Source organism: Bos mutus, chromosome 16 (genome assembly GCF_027580195.1).
Source record: "Bos mutus isolate GX-2022 chromosome 16, NWIPB_WYAK_1.1, whole genome shotgun sequence".
NCBI classification, from domain to species: Eukaryota; Metazoa; Chordata; class Mammalia; order Artiodactyla; family Bovidae; genus Bos; species Bos mutus.
Genome location: NC_091632.1, coordinates 67,247,507 through 67,263,567, shown reverse-complemented (window position 1 = coordinate 67,263,567; position 16,061 = coordinate 67,247,507). Strand labels below are relative to the sequence as shown.

Genomic DNA, 16,061 nt, shown 5'->3' with positions numbered 1-16,061 from the left:
TCATTTTAAGTATGTCTTGCCATTCCCTCCTGGCTTGAAGAGTTTCTATTGAAAGATCAGCTGTTATCCTTATGGGAATTCCCTTGTGTGTTATTTGTTGTTTTTCCCTTGCTGCTTTTAATATTTGTTCTTTGTGTTTGATCTTTGTTAATTTGAGTAATATGTGTCTTGGGGTGTTTCACTTGGGTTTATCCTGTTTGGGATTCTCTGGGTTTCTTGGACTTGGGTGATTATTTCCTTCCCCAGTTTAGGAAGTTTTCAACTATTATCTCCTCAAGTATTTTCTCATGGTCTTTCTTTTTGTCTTCTTCTTCTGGAACCCTATGATTCAATGTTGTAGCGTTTAATATTGTCCTGGAGGTCTCTGAGATTGTCCTCATTTCTTTTAATTCGCTTTTCTTTTATTCTCTCTGATTCATTTATTTCTACCATTCTATCTTCTAATTCACTAATCCTATCTTCTGCCTCTGTTATTCTACTATTTGTTGCCTCCAGAGTGTTTTTAATTTCATTTATTGCATTATTCATTGTATATTGACTCTTTTTATTTCTTCTAGGTCCTTGTTAAACCTTTCTTGCATCTTCTCAATCCTTGTCTCCAAGCTATTTATCTGTGATTCCATTTTAATTTCTAGATTTTGGATCAATTTCACTATCATTATTCGAATTCTTTATCAGGTAGATTCCCTATCTCTTCCTCTTTTGTTTGGTTTGGTGGGCATTTATCCTGTTCCTTTATCTGCTGGCTATTCCTCTGTCTCTTCATCTTGTTTAAATTGCTGAGTATGGGGTGTCCTTTCTGTATTCTGGCAGTTTGTGGAGTTCTCTTTATTGTGGCTATTCCTCACTGTGTGTGGGTTTGTATAGGTGGCTTGTCAAGGTTTCCTGGTTAGGGAAGCTTGTGTCAGTGTTCTGATGGGTGGAACTGTATTTCTTCTCTTTGTTCAGTCGCTGTGGGGAGGGAGGGAGGGATGCTGCAAGCAAATAACACTGGCGTCGCGCCGCAGTGCCTCAGCCACACTGGGTCTGCCCCGCTCACTGCGCGCTGTAGCCTCCCTGCCCACACTGCTCGGGCTCTAGGTTGTTCCGCGGGAACAATCCGAGGCTGGCCCTGGGTTGCATGTACCTCCCAGGTCCAAGCCGCTCAGGTTCAGGCACTGGATAGTCCTCAGAGGCGCAGACTCAGTTGGGCCTGAGTATTGTGCTCTTCCCAGGTCCGAGCAGCTCAAGTGATGAGGTGTTTGGCGGCGCCAATGCTGCGACTTATCGCCTCCCGCCACTCGGTTATCTGGGCGCAAAACCGCGCACCTTCTTAGGCAGATGTTAACCGTCCAGACCCCAAGAAGTTTTAGTTAGCAAAGAAGCCTGCTTACAGTTTTATAGATAATGTCTCTCTGGGGCTGCGATTGCCCCTTTCGGCTCTGGCTGCCTATCACCGGAGGGGGAAGGTCTGCAGCCGCTATCTCTGTTCAATTCTTTGTTCCGTGCGCTGGCCTGGCGGTCTTAGGTTGGGGCTGGCTTTTCAGTAGTAGATATCCCACAGTCTGGTTTGTTGGCCCAAATTATTTCGCTCAGATAGTGCTCAGGGTATTCAGGCCAGATTCTTACTCTAAGCGATGCAGCCTGCGCTGCGCCTCCCTGCCCAGCCCCGCTTGTTAATGGCGCCTGCAGGCGCTCTGCGCTGCTTCTCCACTGGGGGAGTTACCGTAGGACTCGCAATCTTTGAGTTTTAATTGTTTATTTATTTTTTTCTTCCTGTTATGTTGCCTCTGTGCTTCCAAAGCTCGGCACAGATTCGCAGTGAGAAGGTTTCCTGGTGTTTGGAAACTTCTCTTTTTTAAGACTCCTTCCCGGGACGGAGCTCCGTCCCTCCCTTTTTGTCTCTTTTTTTGTCTTTATATTTTTTCCTACCTCCTTTCGAAGAGTTGGATTGCTTTTCTGGGTGCCTGATGTCCTCTGCTGGCATTCAGAAGTTGTTTTGTGGAATTTACTTGACGTTTAAATGCTCTTTTGATGAATTTGTGGGGGAGAAAGTGTTCTCCCTGTCCTACTCCTCCGCCATCTTGGCTCCTCCCCCAACTATACAAAATCACGAAACGAAGTGAAGATCAGGATCTGAGCTTCAGGAATTCAACTTCAGAGTCCATACTGGAACTGTGAAAGGAAGTTTCCAGGGGAATTTTCTGAAGCGGCGTCCCAGCTAGGTTAAGTGCAATAGGAAACTATTTCCCCTGAGCAGAAATCCACAAGCTGAAACGTTAATGGAAAGCTAGCGCTGGCGTACAGCTACCTGAACTGCCATTGATGAATTTCTGGAGGCTCAATGTGGACAACTCTGAGAATTAAAAACTCCAGAGGGTCCAAAGCATAGTTGGAGTTTGACCTCTTGGAGTTTTAGCAGGTTCTCACAACGAATAATGAGAGAACTTCCCTCACACTTTCAGCTTCTGCTGGAAAAAGGAACCATTTTGAAGTTTTCCAGAATATGCTGTCCTTAACAACCTGAGTAATTGCTTAATTCTCATCAAGGCTCTTTTAAATTTTCTTTTAAGATTGATTTATTTGTCTTATTTCAGTTACTTAATACATTGTTTTATAAGAGCCTTTTCTCTAGGTTCAAAGAAACAAGCCTTGAATTTTATGGACTTTCTTTGATCCCTTTAAATCTGTTTTATATATGTGGAATATTTGACTATAACTTTGAAAGAAGGCAATTTTAAAAGTCTGAATTACAAAATGTGATTGGTTCTCCATAGTTAACAGCTGCACAATATGTTTTGCAGAATCTGCGAAATCCAAGCTGTTGACTGTACTACAATATCCTCATTTACAGTAAGAGAATGTGAGGGCTCCAGCAGGATGGGCTCCAGGCCAAGGCGGTACTTGTTCACAGGCCACACCAACGGCAGCATTCAGATGTGGGACCTGACCACCGCCATGGATATGGTCAACAAAAGCGAGGATAAGGGTATGTTCCTTAAGGAACAGTGTTCGTCACAGGGTAGGCTTTGGATGCAAATGGTTACAGTGGTGTATGTTTTCCTAAGACGTAGGTGGTCCAACTGAAGAAGAACTACTCAAATTACTGGATCAGTGTGACCTGAGCACGTCTCGCTGCGCCACTCCTAATATCAGTCCAGCAACTTCTGTGGTTCAGCATAGCCGTCTTCGCGAATCAAGTTCTAGGTAGGTTCATGCACTGAATCGATTGCTTTTTGGAAAATTGGCTAAAATGCTGTAATCACATAACCTTTAAAACCAAATTTTTCAAAGTACATTTTAAAATCATACTTTGTCACTATTCAATTTTAAAAAATTTTTTTAAATAAATTTCAATTTAGATGTCTGTTAACGTGATCAAGAATTCATTCAAAGGAAATTAGAAAAATCACATGTCCCCTTAGATGCTATGTGGAACTTTTGTTCCTATTGTCTCAGGGACATATTAACCAAAATTACCCCTTTAGTCTTAAACAGTATGTACTTTAATACAATGACATGTTTGCTTTTAGTTAAGCATATTTTTGAAAAATTCCAAAATGTGAACTAAGGGCCACATACTGAAACTATATTAGTTCCACATTGATTTTAAAGGTGTTTTTCCCCTGGCTTTTTTCAGCTATTTAGGAATCTAGCTTCATTGTGAATATATGTATGGTATTATTTGCATTGTTAATTTTATACACATAGTATATAGAGTGTTTAAGATATATTTTTATATAGCATGCTAAGATACATTTTTATGTATAATATTCTTTATATATATTTAAACTGGTAGTTTAATTAATTAGATGTGCCCCTGAAAATTCCCAAGATGACATGTGACTTTTGTATTTCAGTCTTCAGCTCCAGCACCATGAAACCATCCACGAAGCAGCTACTTATGGCTCCATTAGGCCTTACAGAGAAAGTCCTTTGTTAGCAAGAGCAAGGAGGACTGAGAGCTTTCACAGTTATAGGGACTTCCAGACTGTGAATTTGAACAGAAACATAGAAAGAGCTGTCCCTGAAAATGGTAACTTGGGTCCAATACAAGCCGAAGTTAAGAGGGCAGTGGGGGAATGTAATGTGTCTGAGAGGAAGTCTCCTGGAACAGAAGTTAAAAGCTTGAGAGAATCAGATAGTGTAGTGGAAGTTCATAGACTAGCCGAAGGTTTTCTGGAATCCAAGAAAAGGTCATCAGAAGATGAAAATGAAAATAAAGTGGAGTCACGGAAGAAAGGAGGGTTTGAAGGAGGAGGATTCCTCGGAAGAAAGAAAGTCCCTCACTTGGCATCTTCACCAAGTACGTCTGATGGAGGAACTGACTCACCTGGTACTGCATCCCCGTCTCCTACAAAGACTGCGCCCTCTCCTCGGCACAAGAAAAGTGATTCTTCAGGTCAAGAGTACAGCTTGTGACAACTCAGCAAAGTGAGTAGTAGTTTCGTTATTCAGAAGAGAGTTAAACTCTACTGGATTTCAATTAGCTTTTACACCAAAACTTTACATATTAAGATTGGACTTCATTTAGTATCATCTTTTTGACAGAGTTACCTGGGTTAAGGAGATAAAATAACCATATCTCATCTGATCTTTTGGAAATTTTTTTTAGTTTTACAGGCACATTTAATAGATCATTTGTAAAGAAGGAGTCCATTTCCATGTTTATCTACTCTGGATTTTGGAAGCATAGTATTAATACCATGTCTCAATAAGACGGTGCCCATTATAGATGACCATCCCCTTAGAGTGTGAGAATCAACAGACTGCATTCCTTATGCTGATTTTGCCTGAGCTTTGTCTTGCAATGTTCTGTTTAACAAATTCCATAATTCTCTTTGGAACGTAATCTCCCAACCCTTACTGTGACTGCAGAGTGGTTTACCAGGTATTTAATGAGGTGCTATGTTTGTGGAAAAATATGTAATTCAAAAACACTATTGAATACCAGATTGCTCTGTGTAGTACTAAGTCCTTTAGGATAATTTTAATTGTGGTCATTTTCTGATTCTCATTGTTGGAGTACTTAAGTCTTGGCAAGCATTACCAATATTAAATGTCAAAAATCCATTTAAACTTTCTTTAAAGTTGGAGCAACTGTTTGAACAGATGAAATAAAGACAGTTTCGAGTGCCCAGAAAAGAAAACTACCAATTACTAATTTGCCTTGTTTGAGGAGCCACCATATTTTTTTCTTGTGTTAATAATGAAGATAATTAAATTAGAATGTGGCCATTTTGTTAAACTTAAGAGACTGCACTTCTGAATTTTTGGTTAAAGGTTTTGGCTGCTATAGAAATTTTATTTTAAATATAAGAACAAAAAAATCTTTTGTACTTTGATTTAATTGATTTCCAAATTTCTGCAAGTAAGGTAATTGTAAATTTAAAGCATTAAGCATTTATTGATGAATAATGTATATATTCCCATTCTGAGAAATATAAGTGGGTCAAGTCAAAATAAATTCTTTAAAGTTTATTATATTGCCAGTGGTTTCATAGACACTTTCTTGTAATTATTTGTCAAGTAAGGCAAATAAAAATGATTAAGACTAGGTGTTTTCAGTTATTTAAGGAATAGTAATCCTGTTTAAAGTGTACTTAGGTTTTGTTCATGCTTTGCTTCCTCCCATAATAAAGGAAAGAGGGAGGATCTTGTATGTATGAAAACTAACTTGTATTGTCAGGGAAAAGGGTACACAAAGCATAATTTCAGTATTACCAAGGATTGTATTTATCTCTTAAACCCTTTTTCTCATTATTATACTCATGTAAAAAGTTGGGTGGGCAAGTAAGAAAACTAAAAATTAAATACTTACCCAGTCTTTTCCAAGAGTAAAAGGGCTCTTTATGGGATTTTAGTGTAATTCTGAAAAACAAAAGAACACCTGCAGCGGCAGCTCACTCTAGTTATTCTGTCAATATTTGCACTACAGTCAGGTTGTTTTTCTTCCCTGTAAAAAGAGCTTGCACCTTGATGGTATAGCAGAAATTTGAGTCTATTCTGGCACGTAACTTTGTAAACTTCAGCAGATTATAATGAAAAATCTTAGGCATAGCAGGGATAGTTTCCTTTTTTAGTCCAAAAGGGGGAAAACCTCCAGAACCACCTGCACCGTGTGAACCTCTCTCACTTCTTAGGAGAACAGGAGCACTGTCCATTGTGTGAGGAGGAATAAGATGTCAGAAAAAAGGCCATGTGAGGACGAGAGAGAAGATGGCCGTCTACAAGAGAGCTCTCACCAGAAACCAATCTCCATGGCACCTTGATGCCAGGCTCACAGCCTCCATAACCATGAACAGATTTTTTCAGCCGAGGTGCTAGAGTAGAACTCAGTCTCCTCTGTTTGAGCACACCAAAAAAAAAAAAAAAAATACATCCAGAAACATGAAGATGCAATCAAGAGGTGAAAGGACAGGTGCACTCATGGTGTAATCAGCTCCCATACCACCCAGCTGGACAACCCTCAGACTGGAGAATAATTAAATCACAGAACTTCTCCCACAGGAGTGGAAGCTGAGCCCCATGCCAGGCTCCCCAGCGCAGGGGTCAGTCTCTGGAGGAGGAGCCTCCAGAGCATTGGGGTTTGCAGGCCAGCAGGGCTTAACTGCAGGAGCCCCCCAGGATGGGGGGAACCGCCTCCACCCTCGGAGGACACACACACGTGCTCAGGGTGAAAGCTGAGACTCCACACAAACCTGGGCCAGACCTACTTCCTGGTCTTGGAGGGTCTCCTTGGGAGGTGGGGGCGGCTGTGGCTGTCTGCCATCATAAAAGCTGGTGGCTGATACAGTGGGGACCTATGTGAATGCTGCGTGGAGTCAGACATTTTGAGTCCTTAGCACTGAGACCCAACAGCCTGTAAGCTCCAATGCTGGACGCCTCAGGCCAGACAACCAGAGGGGTAGGAAATGGCCCTGTCCATCAGCAGACAAGCTGCCTAGACTTCCTGACTCTCAGCCGCCCCTAGACACATCCTTTGACAGAGCTTGGCCCACCAAAGGCCCAAGACCTTGCTGCACACACCAGTAAGGAGGCATGAGCCCCTCCCACCCAGAAAACCTACACAGAGCCTCACCCATCAGGGAGCAGACGCCAGAAGCAAGGATAGTACGGTTCTGCAGAACTGAGTTTATAACACAGATCAGAGTCTACACTAGGACCAACTGGTTCCTGATCCTCTGCTGGGACACAAAGGATATCCCCTACAAAGGGCCCCTTCTCTAAGATGGAGAAGCGTAACTAAGCTCCTACACACACAAAAATACAAACAAATGTAAACAATGAGCAGAGGAATATGTCCCAAAGGAACAAGATAAAACCCCCACAGAATAGCTAAGTGAAGTGGAGATAGCCAGCCTGTCTGTGAAAGAGTGCAGAGTAATCACCCTAAAGAGGATCCAAGGACCTGGTGAAAGAATAAAGACAAAAATTTTAATGAAGAGCTAAAGTGCAAACAGATGAACAATAATTGAAACATACACTAGAAGGAATCAATAGCAGAATAAGTGAGACAAAGAATGGAAGAAACCCCTGGGATAACGTTAAATGCACCAATGTTTGCATTATAGGTGGGTCACAGAAGGAAAAGAGGGAGAGAAAGGGCCTGAGAAAATATTTGAAGTGGTAACAGCTGAAACATGGGAAAGGAAATAGTCACCCAGCACAGACAGTCCCATACAGGATAAGCCCAAGGAGGAACATGCTGAGACACACAGTAGTCAGACTGACCAAAAAAAAAGACAAAAAGAAAATATTAAAAGCAACAAGGGGAAGAGCAACAAATAACATATATGGGAGTCCCCTAAGACCGTCAGCTGATTCTTCAGCAGAAACTCTGCAATCCAGAAGGCATGATATATTTAAAGTGATGAAAGAGAGAATCCTACAACCAAGAATACTCTACCTAGCAAGGCTCTTGTTCAGATTTGACAGAGAGAGAGAAAGCTTTATACACAAGCAAAAGCTAAGAATTCAGTACCGTCAAACTAGCTTTACAGCAAAAGCCAAAGGAAGTGGAAAAGCCCAAAACACTAGAAACAAAATTACCCTTGGGAAAGCTCACTGGTAAAGGCAAACTTCAAAATACAGAGCAAATATTAACAGACATAAAAGGAGAAATGGACAGTAACACAATAACACTGGGGGGACTTGAACATCCCACTTACCTAAATGGGCAGATCGTCCATCCAGACAGAAAATTAGTAAGGAAACAGGCCTTAAATGACACAATAGCTTAGATAGGCTTAATTGATATTTATAGGACATTCCATCCGAAAGCAGGAGAATACACTTTCTTCTCAAGTGCACACAAAACATTGTCCACGATAGATCACATCTTGGATCACAAATCAAGCCTCGGTAAATTTAAGAAAACTCAAATCGTAATCAAGTATCTTTCCCAGCCTCGGTGCTATGAGATTAGAAATCAGCTATAAGAAAAAAACTGCAAAACACACAAACGTGGAGGAAAAAAATGAATCTATGTATATACTTTGTGTGACAGATGAAAAACAACAGAATTATAATTCTCATGATGTCAAGTTTTCCCAGTAATTATGAAATAAGTATTTTCATGTCAACTGGATAAGTATTGTTATCCTCTTTCAAGATGAGATTACCAAGGCCCTCTGAGGATCAATAGCTTCACCACAAAGCTCCTTAGCTACTGAGCCACCTCATGAACCCACGTCTGTCTCTGCAGCCTGTGGTTTTTTTCTGGCTTTCTCATCCAGGCTTACATATCTGAGCCACCTGAGGTTATCTGCTAAATATGTATCTCTGCCGGTTGGGACTCACGTCTTACAAAATGTGTTACACTGATTCTAATGTACATCGATTATTCAGAATATCCTGTTTTCTTAAATGGGCTCACCTTTATCATTATGTGTAAACTGTAAATACAACCCAGAGCTGTTAAGAGTATTTTTTCATAAATATATTAAATCAAACTTGGTTCACAGTTAAATATTTATTAAGCAAACCACCTTTCGATTAATTACATGATATCTGTGCATTGGAAATAAACTACTATTCACGTGTGACATAATTAAGTTCCTACTCACTGAAGTATTCCACCTGGACTATGTTTTATTTACAGGTTGTTCAGGTTGAATTATATTGATGCCAAGATGATTTTTAGGTCAGCATAAGGTACCAATACAGATCTCACATTCAGGCAGCAATGACAACAGATCATCGATAAGTGCAGTTCTTAGTTGAGCTTACGCAAGCATAGCTGTGCGCTCTCATCAGTTACTGTTAGACACCATACAGCAGGTCTTGAAACTGAAGCTGAGCATGTGATGGGACCAGAGCCAGGAGGTGTAGAAAGAGCTGTCTGCTGTCGCCTCTGCAAAGGAGAAGTGGGCGAGGACCAGAGTCCCAGTGCACAGCATGTATTCTTTCAGGTTCTTCACAAAACCAGGTCTCCACATGAGGAACGCCTGGAGGCTTTTAGAAGTACTGACACCTCAGTGCCACCCCAGACCAGTTGAATCAGAATATCTAGGGGTGAGTCTGACTGTTGAGTGGAGGCTTGGCACCGGGTACCACCTAAAGCAGGAAGACAACATCGTGTGCTTCTCTGAAATCGATACAAGTCATGTTCAGAGTTGTTGCGGGGTTGGTGTGGGTGGAAGCCATGCAGGCTTCTGTCCCCTGTGAGCCAGGGGATCAAAACGTGAACGAGTCAGCTAATGAATTCATGGATTCGTTTGTAGCAGTTCTAACGAGGGGGCAGAACTTGGGCTTAACACTGGTCTGCGCTTTTGACACTTACTGTTGGCAAGGCTTGCCCAGGAGTTGGTCATTCTGAGGAGCTGCTCTTTCGCAAATTGGGATAAAGTCTCAGTGCCCTCAAAGTCCATGGTCTTTCTTTGACTGCTGGACAGTTAGTGTGATTCCTCATTTTCAGGCAGAATAGGCAAAGTTATTCCTTGTGCTCCAAGTTTTGACAGCTCAGCTTTGGGGTCATCTACTTATCTCTGAATGTAATTCACAAAATATGTCCAACAATTGTGTTTGAGATATACAGACTCAAAAGTAATTTCCCAGAATCATTAAGACCTCTAAGAATGAAGAAGAGGTTTTCTTACAGTGTTTTCTGTGAAGAATAAACTTAAATACTTTTCATTTTATGTTTACTTGGGGAGGAAAGTGTTTCTTGAGGTAGGACTTACCAATAACTTTCTAATCCAAATAGAGTATATAACAAAAACTTTTTGACTCATGGAAATTGGTCATTAGTCACTTTAACAGTTAAAGTACCAATTTCTCCTGTTAATGATTCTAGTAGTTCTCTGAAATGAAGGAATATAGGACAGATATGTTAAACATGTATATTTATGTGTTATTTTAAACATTTTCAAAGCTGGAAGGAACATAAATTTTCTTCTTTAATTCCACGTAGGCTAGTTAAAAATGCAAATAAAACAGTAGTTTCCATATAGAATGTGCCAAGGTGAAGGTATTCCTGGGTATTCAGTGAATTGACAGAATTCTATAAAAAGTAATGACTAGAGTGTCAAAATTATGTAAAATATCAAAACAGTTCATTTTTCTCTTTGAAATATATAAGTTAGCTGCTTGTTCCTCAGATTTTTAGAAGATTCATACATGTAAGAACAGACATTTATAAGTATATGTGGTTTGGTAAATACTTATCCCTAAACATCATAATCAGATAGAAACCTACACAGTCAAATGTATAGCCTCAATGCAGTTTATTTCTCTTTGAGTGTTTCGGCTTGATCTGACATTGGGATTTGATTTTGCAGCTGTTACTAGAATGGTTCCTCACTGGTTTATTTCAACTTCCATAAACAAGGAGCTGAGAGCAGAAGCAGTGCTCTGCTGCTTAAAGCAGCAGCAATGACATCCTCTCAGAAGAACCCCTTAGCTTTTAAATTAGTAACTTACCTGTAGCAACTGTGGGCCAACCTGAAATTGCCACTGAATATTCATTTAAATAGCCGTGTCACTGCCAAACATAGCCAAGTGACAGTTACGTGCTTAGTGTCCTCAAAATAAGGAGAGCAAAATAAGCATTTTCACTTGGACATAAAATTTCAGAAACCCCTCATTTTAGACTGCCAGAAAAACAACTTAGACCTCGATTAGGGAGAAATAATTTCAAAAACACTCATCTTTAAAGGATTACAACATGACAAGCAATAGCTTTTCAGCATTTATGATATCTGATAACCCAGTGGTGATGGGGGGTGGGGCCTGCATCCAGCTTATGTCTTACAGGTTTCCATCCTTCACAGGTGGGTGTCGGTGAATGTGGTGTGTTCCTTAGTCACAGAGCTGAAACCCTTGATGGCGTTCATCAGGTCCTCTTCATCCACATACTGAAAAGACACCAGTCCTCACTGGTTAGGATATTTGCTGGCAACAGTGTTACACAAAATGTATATCTTTTGAGCATTAAAAGGTTAAGACAGGGCACAGTGTAAGCCTCAGTTTTCTCATCCGAAAGTGGAGAGGTTTCATATGATTCAGTTCAGAATTTAAGCAGAAGAGCCAGAATGCAAGCTGTTGTGCTTCATTATGTCTGATCTTCTTACTGTTTTTTTTTTTTAATTGAATAGGGCTAGGAATACGGATTATAATGTTATAATGAACAGATAATTTGCCACATACATCTTAAAAAGCTTTCACTGAATTGCTTTGCATACTGCCTATTACTAGTATGGTCAAAAGTAAGCAAAAATGTCAGCACAGTACAATAGTGAAGAATGGAGGTGCTGTAATCAGTGCTTTTAAGATCCCCAGTTCCAAAAAAAAATTACGATTAGATGTGTGTCCTTGGGTGAGAGCACACGTGCATCTAGCCTTCAATGTAATATATTGAACTATATGAAATTGCCATTTTGTATGTCAAATATGATCAATTAACAAATTCTTTGTTTCAACCTAATTATTCCTGACATAGAAACGTCACATCTGAAATGGAGTCACAGAATTCAGTAGTCATCATAACTTCAAACAGGCTCATGATTTTAAAGTCCTTATTATATATCATCATCCTAACAAACCAGAAGGACTATCAATTTTATTTTGTGTGTGTGTGTGACTGAAATCTGGAGCCATGAAAGTTTATTTCTTGCCATTAGTTAAGGAAGTCTTTATGAAAATCATCAACATTTCAGTGAAGCAAAAGTGAGAATTAGGGGGGAGAGAGTGAGTGAGAGTCAAATGTAGAACCAGAGCTAGGGACTCAAAAAAGTATTAGATAATGATGAGGTTAACTTTTTGTATCCCCTGGGCTGAAATTATGAAAAGTGAGGTTTATACATACCAGTGCTCTTATATTTATCATGATTTTCTGAGTTTTTTGAAAAGAAACTATAGATCCTATTGAGAGACTCTCTTTCTCCTCTAACCATAAACGAGAAGGAAAATACGTATCTTTTTTTTTTCCTTTAGTAAAATAGGAGCTTGTACTTCATGTCTCAGTTAGGCATGGTCCAGTGTTTTCAGTCATGTCCTGCCCAAGTTAATGAAGTAGAACTTGTTCATCTCTTCACTTACACATGAATGTATTTTTTGAGCCTCTATTGTGTGCCAAAAGAATAAGACAGTTTCTCCCCCACTACTCAGGCAGGTAAACGTGTCGTTACAAAATGATTGGGTAAGTGGTCAGAGGGATGAACTGAGTGTTCGGGAGATGATTGTTCTGCGGGGTACAGGAAACCATGCCACCTGTTACATACTTGTGTTTAACAAAGGCTCCAGATTAGGAAACGACTCACCAGTCCGCTGTCATGGCCCATGATGGTTTCCCACAGTGAGTCGTCTATCAAGACCTTCTTGTCTTGAATGTCCATGAGTTGGCTGACACTCCGGTGGAGAGAGCTTTGGGAATAGGTCTGACTGCCGTGACTCTGACTTGGGATGCGCAGAACAGACAGGCTTCGGTTGCTCCTAATGCTCACAGGTGTCCCAGACCGGGGGATTTTGGTATCAGCTAAGCCCTGAAGAGAAAGTTGCTCTTGGTGAGTAAGGTCTAAAGAAAATGGGCTTTAAGCAAGAGAAAAAATCATGTGTCACATTGTCAACGAAGGGAACACTGTCCCCATATCCTACACAATTGTGTACATCAGGAATACTGTAGCTCACAACTTCCTGGTAAAGTGAGATAATAAGCTAATGGTCTTATTAGACAGCCAGTGTCCTTGGGGCCTCCAAGAGCTCATGTACTGGCTGGGGCACTGGCTGTGTTTCCCCGTGGACAGGGCTGCTGCATAGCAAAGCAGTAGAGTGAGGGTGAGGGGTAGCAAGGTAAGCTCTTCATGGCCATCAGCACAGAACCTCCTCGACAACTTTCCTTCCCCAGAGGAAAGAGCAGTATTCTCTCATAGTCACTAAGTGAGCAGTTGTATTTCACTTTAAAATTCCTGGATTTATGTACAGAACTTGACTCTTACTTCTTTTTCTCATCCCACCTTGTTCCCCTTGTTGCAAAGCTTCCAAAATAAAGAAGACCCAAAACACATCAGAAAGAAAAGTACTCTAGGATTAGGTTCTAGAATGTGCCATTAAGAAATGTAGCCACTCTAAACATCAGGGTTCTGATTGAGCTGATTTAACCAAACTGTGTGGCTTATCATCATGCAGTTGACACACCATGCAGAGATCATGCATTATGCAGCACACAGAGGTACCTCCAAGTGCACAGTGTAACTTTTTAGGGTGACATTGCTCGACACATCAGATACATCAGCCACAGAGTCAAACTGAAAACAAAAGTGGAGGATCAGTCTGTGGAACATTTAAAAACAAATGCTATGGAGGGAAGAATCAAGATGGGGGAATAAAAAGGACTTTGGGTCTCACCTCCTCCCACAAATGCATCAGAAATACATCTACACATGGATGGATTCTCACGTGATACCTTACTGAATGATGGCAGTAGATATCAGACACCCAGAAGTGCAAGAAAGAACTCCATATAACCAAGGGAAAAAGGAATCTGGATGGGACCTGGCCCTGGGGAAGGAGCCGTGGAAGAGGAAACTGTTCTGTGCCCTGGGAAGCCCCTTCACTGGCCAGGAGGTCAGTCTGGACAGAAAGCAAGCTTCAGAGACTCAGAAGATGAATGTACTGACTGGTGCTCTGGCTATGGTGGAAGCAGGCAGAAGACAGACTGGCAAAGAGGACTGGTGTTATCTTGCTGCAGTACATGGCCCAAGATGCACACCAGCCTGTACGTGCAGGGGCTGGGTGCTGAAACTTGGGGTTCAGAACGGGCCCAGGGAGAGCACAGGTTGGCTACACAAAGACAGCCAGAAAGGGCTAAAGTGTGATTGCAGAAAAAGCCTGGGCCCACCCCAGCAGCAAAGTACTGTTGCTAAAGGGTGTGTGAAGGGGTGGGCGTGGCCTGCCATAATAGCCTCTTTCATCAAGCTGCCTCTAAGGGCTCTGGGAGCAGGACAGTAGGTGTTTCCATGTCTGGCACCAGTCTGGTCTCAGCAGCTATGAGCTTTGTGGCATGTACACGCAGAGGTGGGGCTGGGGGGCTTCCACAGCTCCCATGATGGCTCCAGGTACATGACCACTGTGGTCCCGACTTCAGTGAGTGGGCACCTAAGGATCTGTGCTGGTGGCCTTGTAACCACAGCGCCTGAGGGACACCAGGGCCAAATGACTGCATTCCCAGTGGAGGCGGTGCCAGGGGTATTGCCAGCAGTTCATTCTGTGAGCCTGTGCAGGTGACACCACAGGATGCACCCCACAGTAGACAGCTCGGGGAGGGAATACCCCAGCCAAAGCACCTCTCCCAGCAGGAGCTCTCCAGTTCTGGCTACCTCTCACTGCAGCTCAGCAATGGAACCGAGGGCTTCTACTCCAACAACTCAGGAGCAGGCCCTGCCCCTGACATGCAGCGACAACACAGAGCAAAGAAGAGGCCCACTAAATGTGTGAAGGCAGGATTAGAACAAAAATGTTTACAGGTTGTAAGGAAATGCAAAAGATGCTGAATAGCCAAAGCAATCTTGAGAAAGAAAATTGAAGCTGGAGGAATAGGACTCCCTGACTTCAGACTATACTACAGAACTACAGTAATCAGGAGTATGGCACTAAACAGAAACAAATATAGATCAATGGAACAGCATAGAAAGTTCAGAAATAACACCCAGGCACCTGTGGTCACCTAGTCTATGGCAAAGGAGGCAAGAATATACAGTGGAGAAAAGAGTTTCTTCAATAAATGGTGCTGGGAAAACTGGACAGCTTCAAGTAAAAGGATGAAATTAGAACACTCTCCTAAGACCATACCCTAAAATAAACTCAAATGGATTAAAGACCTAAATGTAAGACCAGACACCATAAAGGAAAACATAGGAAAAACACTTGCTGACATAAAGCACAGGAAGATCTTTTCTGACCCACCTCTTAGAGTGATGAAAACAAAAAGAGTAGGTAATAAAAGATACTCCTTTACAAATGGCTTCACAGGCAAATTCTACCAAACATACAAAGAAAAATTTTAAACACTGATCCTTCTCTAACTCTTCCAAAAGACTGAAGAGAAGGGAACACTCCCAGAGACATTCAATTAAGCCACCATCACCTTGATACCAAAACCAGACAAAGACACCACCAAAAAGAAAATTACAGGCCAATATCATTGGTGAATATAGATGCAAAAATTCTCAGCAAAATATTAGCAAACAGAATCCAACAATACATAAGAAAGATCAAACACCATGAACAACTTGGATTCATACTAGGGTCACAAGGATGATTCAACATATGTAAATCAATCAAGATGATACACCACATCAGAAAAGACAAACACCACATGATCATGTTAATAGATATATAAAAATCATTTGATAAAAGTTATCATCCATTTATGATTTACAAAACTCTAGAAAGTGGGCACAGAGGGAACCAATCTCAACATAATAGGGCTATAAATGACAAATCCACAACAAACATCATGCTCAATGGTGAAAAACTGAAAGTATTTCTTCCAAGATCAGGAAAAGACAAGGATGTCCAATCTCACCACTATAATTGACTATATTTTTGAAAGTCCTGCTGCTGCTGCTAAGTCACTTCAGTCG

The 16,061-nt window shown here is 41.2% G+C and overlaps 2 protein-coding genes across 3 annotated transcripts in view; one reads left to right on the top strand and one right to left on the bottom strand.

Moving 5' to 3' along the window:
- Window positions 1-5,465, top strand: part of KCTD3 (potassium channel tetramerization domain containing 3) — a 75,810-nt gene extending 70,345 nt beyond the window's left edge. For both annotated transcript variants that reach the window (XM_070385519.1, XM_070385520.1), the window contains 3 exons: window positions 2,784-2,968; window positions 3,048-3,186; window positions 3,840-5,465. In XM_070385519.1, the coding sequence (XP_070241620.1) occupies window positions 2,784-2,968; window positions 3,048-3,186; window positions 3,840-4,401 (886 nt within the window). In that variant the 3' untranslated portion in view covers window positions 4,402-5,465. The remainder of the gene's footprint in view (window positions 1-2,783; window positions 2,969-3,047; window positions 3,187-3,839) is intronic.
- A 3,690-nt stretch (window positions 5,466-9,155) lies between these two features.
- USH2A (usherin) overlaps window positions 9,156-16,061 on the bottom strand; it is a 928,983-nt gene continuing 922,077 nt past the window's right edge. Inside the window, exons 70-71 of the mRNA XM_014481290.2 lie at window positions 12,741-12,962; window positions 9,156-11,336 (exon numbers count right to left, since the gene is read on the bottom strand). Of these exons, the coding sequence (XP_014336776.2) occupies window positions 11,247-11,336; window positions 12,741-12,962 (312 nt within the window). The 3' untranslated portion in view covers window positions 9,156-11,246. The remainder of the gene's footprint in view (window positions 11,337-12,740; window positions 12,963-16,061) is intronic.